Source organism: Dipodomys ordii, unplaced genomic scaffold (genome assembly GCF_000151885.1).
Source record: "Dipodomys ordii isolate 6190 unplaced genomic scaffold, Dord_2.0 Scaffold141, whole genome shotgun sequence".
Taxonomy (NCBI): domain Eukaryota; kingdom Metazoa; phylum Chordata; class Mammalia; order Rodentia; family Heteromyidae; genus Dipodomys; species Dipodomys ordii.
In genome coordinates, this window is record NW_012267357.1 from 1750678 (window position 1) to 1761187 (window position 10510).

The 10510-nt window shown below is 44.4% G+C and overlaps 1 protein-coding gene across 2 annotated transcripts in view; it reads right to left on the minus strand.

The window, feature by feature from the left end:
- Smpd4 (sphingomyelin phosphodiesterase 4, neutral membrane (neutral sphingomyelinase-3)) overlaps positions 1-10428 on the minus strand; it is a 28269-nt gene extending 17841 nt beyond the window's left edge. For both annotated transcript variants that reach the window (XM_013031574.1, XM_013031575.1), the window contains exons 1-9: positions 10257-10428; positions 7204-7287; positions 5595-5681; positions 4641-4783; positions 4415-4490; positions 3157-3265; positions 3003-3055; positions 2702-2853; positions 384-516 (exon numbers count right to left, since the gene is read on the minus strand). In XM_013031574.1, the coding sequence (XP_012887028.1) occupies positions 384-516; positions 2702-2853; positions 3003-3055; positions 3157-3265; positions 4415-4490; positions 4641-4783; positions 5595-5681; positions 7204-7287; positions 10257-10331 (912 nt within the window). In that variant the 5' untranslated portion in view covers positions 10332-10428. The remainder of the gene's footprint in view (positions 1-383; positions 517-2701; positions 2854-3002; positions 3056-3156; positions 3266-4414; positions 4491-4640; positions 4784-5594; positions 5682-7203; positions 7288-10256) is intronic.
- Positions 10429-10510: the final 82 nt, after the last annotated feature.

The following is a 10510-nucleotide window of genomic DNA, read 5'->3' on the forward strand; positions in this document are numbered from 1 at the left end:
AGCTTGAGGCCCTGAGTTCAAGCTTGAGTACTCATAACAGATAAACAATAATTTTTTTAAAATGAATTAAAGGGGCTGGGAAGGTGGCTCAGTGGTAGAGTGCTTGCCTTGCACGCATGAGGCCCTGGGTTCGATTCCTCAGCACCACATAAGCAGAAAAAGCCAGAAGTGGCACTGTGGCTCAAGTGGTAGAGCACTAGCCTTGAGCTGAAGAGCTGAGGCCCAGAGTTCAAGCCCTACGACCAACAAAACAAACTAAAACATCCAACATTTAGATCTACCCTCAGGCTGACAAGGTATCTTTGGGACTGTCTTACAAGGACTGTGGCTGGCTAAACAGTTCATTTTGAATAGAAACAGAGACCATTCTCCTTGATTCTCACCTGGAGGAGAGTTTCTGACCTCCAGATTTCATGGGAAGCAGGATCTGCATTCACAGATGTCTGATGAGAGATGTGTCGCTTTAGAAGGCTGATGTGGTGGAGGCCATAGGAGGCAAAGGGCATGGCTGGTGTCCTGACAAGAAACATGGAAACAGGCTTGAGTTAAGTGACCACTGCTAACCAGAATTCTGTTGTCCAGAAAATCTAAACATTAAAATCAATGATAATAATAACCAATTACAACAGGTTTAATCACACAATGATCCTCAGGTCCACACTGATACATTTGAATAAATAAATGGGAAAGGGAAAAGTCTTCCTTACCATAGGGTACTCATTTAGTAAATATAGGAAAGACAAAATTATAAAACCACCATTTGGCAATCTATTAATAACTGATTTAGGCAGGCCACGACAGCTCATGCCCGTAATCCCATTTGCCTGGGAGGTGAAAATAGGAGGATTGTGGTTTGTGGCCAGTCTGGGGGAAAAATTAGAAATACTCTAGCTTAAAGAACACACTAACATGGTAGTGATAGAGCATGCCTGTGATCTCAGCTAGAGAGGCAGGAAAGGAAGGAAGATCATGGTTCTAAAGTAGCCTCTAGCAAAAGCAAGACACTATCTGAAAAACAAAGCAAAAGGAAAAAAAAAAAAAGAGTTTGGGGACATGGCTAAAGTGGAAGAGCTTCTGCCTATCAAGCATTCAGAACCAGAGTTCAAACTGCAGTGCCACAAAAAAAATAAGTAAATAAAAAGGGAAAGAAAACGTCTAAGATCAACAGTGGATACTAGCAAATGATTACATATTCTTGATGTATTTTCCCACTAAACCCTTAAGTTTAGTTTAATTTAGGTTCAAAGTGTACATGTCACTTTACAGTGAAAAAAGCTGGCTGACACACCCTTAAGTTGTGACAAAGCTCATGCCACTCAGTAATGGGGCAAAGGGACACAAGGCTCTTGGCTGGATGCTTCAGAAGACCTCAGTGTCAATACTATGGTGCTCCTGCTCACAAAGCCCAAACTGGGCCTAGTCATGAGTAAACATCAGACAGTCCACCTTTGGAGAGGTTAAGATAGGTAAAGATAGAAAGACTGAGGGCTTGTTCCAGATCAAAGAACAGTAGAGATGACCATGCAGTGAGCCAATCTGTGCCAGATTGCAACCAGACAACAGATATGAGTAGGTTAGCTGCTAGTGACCCCAAACAAGGTCTGAGGACTACATGGTGAGTACCAGCTTCTTGATGTAGACAGAAGTATACCCTGGTCTTGTTGGAGAATATGCAGCCTTCTACAAAATATACTGCACTACTAAAAGGTCATGAGGAGCCAGGAGTGGTGGCTCAAGTGAAGAAGTTGAGATAGGAGGATCTTAAGTGCTGGGACAACACACCTAGAACTGGCTCAAACAGCCCAGGAAACACAAACTATACTATAAATACTATACAAATAAATGGAAAGACTGAGGATAAAAGAGACATGGGAACACGTCAAAAATCAGGAAATTGGGATGAAAAGATATGTGAGAATTATGCCTGGCCACTTTAAGTCTGATGTCATTTCCAGATGAAAAAGCTAAAAGGAGCCAACCAACCCAGCCTAGTTAACCCTAGATGACCTCCACTTTCTTCCCAGCCACAGCATCACAAAAGCCACAGTAGTATCACAAAGGCAGTCGGGACACCAACTAATGTTGCCATGTAGGCAGCCACTCCCTCCACCTAAGCTCACTTCTCTGAGGGCATTTGCTCACATGGTTGAATTTTAGGCACATATACACCACTCGCCATGGCTGAAACTGCCTCCCAGGGCCAAAAGTGGACCACTGAGACCACAGAAGGAGTTAAGAAGCTCAGGTAGCTGCTGCCTGGGCAGAACGAGCTCTTGAGGAGAGGAGACCAAAAACCCTGGGATATGTGTACTCAGAGAACCTACCTAGAGCCCCCAATTCACCCTAGAGCTGGGGCTGCTGCACAGCCATGGGATGCAGCCTGTGTGGCCTGGCACAAAAGGTTCTTCACTCAAGGCCTCCCCTCTTCCCTAAGACAACCCCTTTCCCTCCATCTGACAAGGAACTTAAGACAGTCTGCAGTGAGCACTGCTACTAGCAGAATACAACCCCTTTTCCATACCATAGCAAGGCCTCATTAAAGAAGACAGAGACAGCCTCAGCCCTCAAAAACTAAAACACAAGACACCTTCCAGTCTATGCTAGGGCAAGTGATTCTGGGAAATAAGGCATAAGAAAAATGGGAAAACTTCATACAATTCTCTTGTACAGGAGTAGGCTTTAATAACCAAGGCAGCCTTACCTGGGAGCTGGTGAGGGGCTGGGGCCCCCTGGACTAGAGGACAATGGTGGGGGAACGCTGCCTTCAGTGGGCAGGAACCATGACAGGTATCTGTCCACCAGGATAAAATACGCACAATCTGAAGTACGGACATGGATGGAAACAGGCAGTGGCTGGAAAATCAAACCATAATTAGTGTGGGCTCTGGGCACCACCCTGGCCTCCACTGAGCACTTGCAACCTCTTGGGACACTCCTGACACATCCCCATGGGATGTGGTAGAGCAAGATGCATTCAGACTTCAGACATATATTTTCTGTACCTTCTGAGTGATGAGGCTCAGCGCAAAGAAGAATATGTAGTACTCGAATGGATCTGATGGCAGAATCAAGGAGCAAATGCAGAGCTGGTGGGCCACCCTGTAATGTGTGCTGGCCTACCCACAACCTCCCCACCCTCAGGCCACCAAAGGATACTGAGAGCCAAGTTTAGACCAAGGCCACCAGTGGTGGGAAACTGGACCTTGTTGTGGTACAGAGGGCTGTCAGGGAGGACGCGCTCCTGGATAGATGCCTTCACAGGACCCTGTAAGGAGTGAAGTAGGCTTGTGGGCAGGCTCTAGCACCTTGGGAAGGAAGGAAGACTTGTACCTGTCTCTGAAGAGGATGCTGTTTTGGGCTCCTCCACTGGATTATATGACATTACCAAGCAGCACCACTTTACATTTGGAACAGTTAAGTAAGTCAGCCTTGGATTAAAGTGGGTTTTTTGTTTTGTTTTGTTGTCATGGGGCTGAACTCAGGGCTTGGGCACTGTTCCTGAGCTTTTTTGCTCAAGACTAGTGCTCTACTACTTTAAGCCAGAGCTCCACTTTTGGTTTTCCGATGGTTAATTGGAGAGTCTCACAGACTTTCCTGCCTGGGTAGGTTTTGAACCTCAATCCTCAGATGTCAGCCTCCTGAGTAGCTAGGATTATAGGTGTGAGCTAAGGGTATAACTCACTTGGTAGAGCTCTTGCCCTATCATACATAAGGCCCTGGGTTCAATCTCCAGGATCACAAAACAAAACAAAACATCAGACCTACCTGCCTGTGAGGACAGAGTTCAACTTTCCTTTGGGCAGTGCTTAGGCAAAGTAAAATTTAGAATATTTCCTATCATCATTATACAAACCTCCAAATAGCAAGGTTACCCTAAATATGTTTTTGAACCCCATCTCTTTGCTTCTTAAAACTAAGAAAGTCACTCCTCAATTTTCCCTGAAGGACTGGATATAAAGAGTAAAGAAATGGGTCACATGGTCCTGTTGCTACCCAGCCAGGGGCAAGCAAGGCAGCATGGTGCCTACTCCACCCGCAGGATTCAGAATGACCTTTAAAAAAAAAAAAAGACTATTTGGCCTGGTACCAGTGGCTCACATCTGTAATCTTAGGCTGAGGGTTGCAGTTAAGCCAGCTGGAAAAAAGCTGGAATTGGCACTGTGGCTTAAGTGGTAAAGTGCTAGCCTTGAGCAAAAAACACTAAGGATTAATTCAAGCCTTAGTACTGGCACAAAAAAAAAAAAAAACCACAAAAAAAGTGACTACTGGAAGTTTTAATAGGAAATACCTCTTGCATCCTAAACAGGCACTGTCGACTGCCACTATTTCTCTAAGCCCCTGCCCTACTCACTACAACAGCCACTATTCTGGGTCCTCTGCCCAAGTGCTACTCTGTCCATCATGGCTTACTTACAGGGAGGTAGGAAACAGGAAAGTCAAATTTATAGTCTTCAGCTTGAAGTTTATACACCAACTTCATCATTGGGCCACTGAACATAAAATTTTTAAAAAGAAAGAAAAAAAGGACACATAAATTGCAAATTGTCTTACTCTGACTCCTTCATAATTTTAACAAATTGATTCCAAATGGAATCACTATGTGGGGGTACTTAGCCCCTTTCAAATGGTTATCTACCTACCCTGGATCTAGAAACTCCATCGCGATGCCATATTCCACAGGGTTCACACGTCCCTGTAGACAACGGAGGTTCCAGCCAATGAGGACACCATCCAGGCTGCCAAAGATGTTCTCTACTAGCCATGGGAAGATGGCATGTAGCTCCTGAAACAAGGCACAGCAAAGCATCAGATATACTCACCAAGGACAGCTACCACTCCTGTCCCAGCTCCAATTCTACACCATATACTGCCCGCCTTCCATTGTCTGGTAGACTCTGGTGCAAAGGTAAAGAGCTGCTTTGGCTCTTCTACTAGGCAACATGATACACCAAGCATCATCATTTTTCAGCCTTGGATTAAAGACTTTCTTTTAGGGGATGAGAGTATAGCTCAGTGATGGATCCCTCATTTAGTATGCACAAGACCCTGTGTTTGATCCCTAGCATCACAACAAACAAAACTTCAGATTGAAGAGGTAGTTATTAGGAGATAGTTTGTATGTCTGTACTGGGACATGAACTTAAGTCCTGGGCACCATCCCTTAGCTTTTTTGCTCAAGGCTGGTACTCTACCACTTGATGCAAGCTCTACTTTCAGCTTTTTTTCTGGTTAATTGGAGATACAGTCTCATAGACTTTCCTGCCTAGGTTGGCTAGGATTACAGACACAACCTACTGTTGCTGGCTGAGAACAATGTTCTTTTTCAGTCAAAAGACTGAAACATAACTGTCACCTACTGTTATCTAGCATCTAGGTGAGCTTCCTGGTCTGAACAATTCCAAATTTAAATTAAGTACATACTTTTAAAGTATTTCCATCAAAGCATCTCACTACTGACATCTTGGATTGAATACTTTTTGTTGCAAGGGGCTGTCTTATACATTGCAGGATATTTCTAGCATTCCTAGCCTCTTCTTAGTACAGATTACTAAGAATGTAAATACGCCCCCAGAGAAATTCTGATAAAGATGTACCTTTGCTGGAAAATCCTCAATGACTTTTACCAAATCTTGGCAGCGCTGTGCAAAGGGCTTATTTATAGCATCAGCTTTCAAGCTAGCCTAGAAAGACAAAGTGAAAAACATCATGAACACATTTGCTCTGCAGTTTTGTTTGCTGTGTTAGTACTGGGCCTTCAACTCAGAACCTAGGCACTATCCCTGAGCTCTTTTGTTCAAGGCTAGTGCTCTACCACTTGAGCCACAGCTCTACTCCTGGCATTTTGTGGTTAAGTGGAGATAATATTGTCATGGACATTTCCTGTCCAGGCTGGCTTTCAATTACAATCCTCAGGTCTCTGCCACCTGAGTAACTAGGATTACAGATGTGAAACACCAGCGCTTGGCTGTTTTGTAGCTTTTACAGCAATAGAAAAATACAACCATTGATCTTGTCTCTATCACTTCATGCTGGTGATCCAAAGGATGCTAACAGAACAGACAAGCTGACTTAAAACAAAGTCCTGGTTGTCCCCATCAAGACTAGTAGTTCTCAGAGGCCCTTCCTCAGGTATCCCAGAGTTCTATGAGTTATCAAAATGATAGTAAACCTCCACTAACCAATGAAAGGGTTCAGTACCAAGGTCAGCCCCACAGCTAGGACAGGACCTTTCTATTGTGCAGGGCACTTTCTCACAGTCTATGAGTACGAAGTTTATATACAATAATTGCAAATTTACTACTCATGATTAGATCACTGTGAAAAAAGCACAACAAAATGAGGGCTATATAAGTTCTTTTCTCTCTTAATCATAGGTAAGCAACTTACTAGATTATTACTTCAAGAAATAAGGCATCCTTGGTCAAAAGTAAATACTAATCATGAAGGCAATGGAGAGGTCAGCAAACAATCAGGACAGGAACTGAATATATCCTGACTCCATAAAGAAGTGGCTTCTGTGAAAATGGGTTAAGATTAGGAGGAGACATCAGAATTTCAACAGCTACGCTTTGCCAAGGATATCTGATGCCTGTCCACTTCCATATGAAGGTGGATTGCATAGAGCCTGTTCAGGCTATGGGTCAGGTCTTTTGGCTCTAGAAGGAAGACTGTCCTTCCAAATGTTTACAAAAAGCACTTTCTGGAAACTATAATTTAGAACATTCTTTATCTACATGTACTTTACACGCGATTCTCTAACATCCTCTTTAATACTTGAAGTCCTGATTGCCCCCAGCATAGCAGTGTCCTTTTATTCTTCATTGATGACAGTTTTGACCACTTGAATGCTTCACATATATATAAGGCTTTACAAGTCATGGACATTCTGATGTATATCCTTCTCACTTGCTCTTCCTCATACTCTAGTAAGTAGGGAAAACACTATCTGAATCAACTCATTTTGTAGATGAGAAAACTCAAGATCAGAAGTTGAATAAACTCAGGATCTTGCATTAATTAGGAGGCATATTAAGAGCTTAAGGATGCTAATCTCAGGTTAGAATCTCAAGTCCAATGTTATTTTCATCATATGCCCTAAAAAATAGCTGGTAGAGGGATTCTTCGTAGCTATGAAAAGAACTCTAAAGTCCCTCAGTTGCAGTACTGTCTTCATAGAAAATCCTATAGGCAGCTGATATGTACCAGTAGGAAGCTGGGCTGCTGCAGGTGAGGGAATGCCATAGCAGTCTCCCGTGAAGAGTTGATAACTGTTGCTTTAGGAAACCACTGTTGAAAAACAAAGACAAAACTCAGTATCTGATGGAGGGATAAAAGGTAAACAAATGCAGCAATGTGGATACTAGAGACTATGTTGAAAATGAAATATACAACTTGTGTGTGGGAATGGGAGGGAAAAAACTGGGAGAGAGTGAAGGAAGGTGTGACATTGTATAAAAAGAAATGTATGGGGGGGACAGGTAGGGAGGAATAAGTGGGAGATAAAGAGGGATGGGGTAACAATGATTTAAAACAAATGTACTAGCTGGGTGCTAGTGGCTCATGCCTGTAATCCTAGCTATTCAGGAGGCTGAGATCTGAGGATTGCAGTTCAAAGCCAGTCTGGGCAGGAAAGTCTGTGAAACGCTATTTTTTTTTGGGGGGGGGTCCAGTCATGAGCCTGAACTCTGGGCCTGGGTGCTGTCCCTCAGCTCTTCAGCTGAAGGCTAGCACTCTATCACTTGAGCCACAGCACCACTTCCCACTTTTTTCTTTTTGCGTATGTGGTGCAGGGCCTCAAGCATGCAAGGCAAGCGCTCTACCACTGAGCTACCTTCCCAGCCCATGTGAAACTCTTATCTTCAATAAGCCACCAGAAAAGTGAAGTTGTGCTGTGGCTCAAGTGGTAGAGCACTAGTCTTGAGCCCAGGGACAGCGCTCAGGCTCAGAGTTTAAGCCCCATGACCGACAAAAATAAATAAATAAATAAATAAATGGGGCAGGATGGGAGTGCAGGGATTGTAAGGGGAAACAAAGGAGGAGGCAACAATGCTTGATAAGAAATGTACTCATTTCCTTGCTCATGTAATTGTAACCCCTCTACGGTATTTTCACAATAAAAAAACTTATTAATAAAAATAAATAAAACAAATGTACTTATTGCCTTACTTATGTAACCCCCCTGCTCATCACCTTTTCAATAAAAAAATGTACTTTACCTGACTTAAATAGCTGTAACACCTCTGTATATCACCTTTATAATGATAATTTTTTAAAAAAAAACTCAATATCTGCCACACAACAGAATATTAGGCAATTTCACAATGTCCAGAACACCTCTGTATCTCAACCCACACCACATTGACCATTGCATAGTTTTACAGAACTGCCATTTTCACACAGTCCAGATAGCCACTTTCAGAGCTAAGTTATGATGGTGAATCTTTGGTGATGTTTGCCTAGTACTTGGTAGATATCAGGACTGGTTTTAATGGCTTCCTATATATTTCTTCATTTAATCCTTAGTGACAGGCAGAATTCTAAAGATAGTTCCCAGAATCCTACCTTTTAGTTATTTAGCCACTTATCCAGATACTGTGGTAAAGGAATTTTAAGATGTAATTAAAACCCCAAGTCATTAGTCCTTAAGATGAAGCAGTGTCCAGATGCAAGTTCCTAGTTCCAACTAGATTGTGCCAGCAATCTGAAAAAGCTTGGAAAAATATTTTCTAGAGCTTAGAGACAAGAGCAAAGCTGCCAACACCCTGATTTTGATATCCTAAGTAGAAAATTCAGCTGAGTCTGGACTTCTGACTATGTAACTATAACATACGTGTGCTGTATTAGGTTGATGTTTGCTAGCCAAGAATAAAAGAATGTATCTTCACAACAACCCGACGAGGTTAGAATGAATGAGGAAATGGCACAAAGAAGCTAAATCACTTGCTGCCACCCAGCTAGTAAACAGCAGAACCAAGATATGAACAACCTGACCTCCTTACAAACCTCTCACAGATGGCTGGGTAAAGCATATTACTTGTGATGTGCAATGAATGAAAGTAGGGAAAGGCCACATTCTGCCAGGGAAGTCTTTGAAATAGCCAGCAGAAAATTAGGAAAGGCTCTCCAGATTCTTCTCTGCCCACCCTGCTCAGAAGTAGAAAATAACCACTACTGGACTGAGCAGAGAAGCTCATAGAGTTCCACTGATGAGCTAGTGATGGTTTTCTTGGCACAGCTCTGCCCAGCACATGAGACATGCTGAAGTGGTAACTGGTAGTATGGAGGTAGGGGCAGTTGAGGTATTGATAGGAAATTCTTTGCCGCGTGGAAGAGGAATATTACCAGTTACTGCTCTGTTTACCTAACCCACCCTCTTCTGCATAATGTGTATCTGGGCTTCCCTTCCTCCCATCATTTCAACACCTGACATTTTTTTGTTTTTATTTTTTGGGGGTAGGTCCTGGGGCTTGAACTTAGGGTCTGGGCTCTATCCCTGAGTCTCTCTGTGCTCAAGTGGCTGCCACAGCTCCACTTTCAGCTTTTTCTGTTTATGTGGCAATGAGGAATTGAAGACAGGGCTTCATGCATGCTAGGCAAGCACTCTACCACTAAGCCACATTCCCAGCCCCATCATCCAATTTCTTTAGGGGCTATCTGGCTTCTTTTTATAGTATCAGTCCTAGCCCACAGCAAGCAGGACCAGTTTTTCGCCATTGCCAAGACCTCCCTCTAGCTGTAGCATGCCTCTGTTTATTGCTTTTTACAAAACTATGGAGTAAAATGTTGAGATTCTTCTACTTCAAAGGGGGAAACAGGCTCAGAGAGAAATTCAACAACTGTGCGCCGAGGGTGGAGCCAGGACCCACACTCGGTTCTGCCGCTAACACCGCTAGCAGAGCCTAAGGCTCAACTTGAACTTAAAATCATCCCCTTGTTCAACGAACGTTGAACGTTAACCAAGCACCGAGCACCTTTCATGGTGGGCTGTGCAGACTGCTCGGGATGGTGGAGTAAAGTCAAGACCCCTGAGGGTGGCAGGAAGACACAGCCGCGGTTCTCGGCTCCCCCGCCGGCCCGGCTCGGGCAGAGTGGCCCTGACCCGGGCCCGGCCTGAGTCCTGGGGTTCTAGAAGGAACGGAGACGACCTCGGCGAGGGTTCGAGGAAGCTGCCGCGGTGCGGAGCCGACTCACAGGCGGTTACCCACCTTTTCCCCTTCCCCTCTTTCCCTCCCTCCCCTCCCCCCCTCCCAACTCACCTGTGGGATCGCTGGCACAGCTTCCCTCAGCGCTGGGAGCCGCCATTCTGCCACCCAGCGCCGAATTGTCGTCATCAAGCTGCGCGCTGCGTCACGCCCCCCCAGCCCGGCGGGAAAAACGCCCCTACCTCTATGGACAGCTATCTCAAAAGGCGCATGCGCAATACGAAGGCCTGCCCAAGCCAGGGAGGCGGGCCGCTGTAAAAAGCGCACGCGCAACGGGGTAACTGTAGCCCGCCAGGAACAGCTTGCGC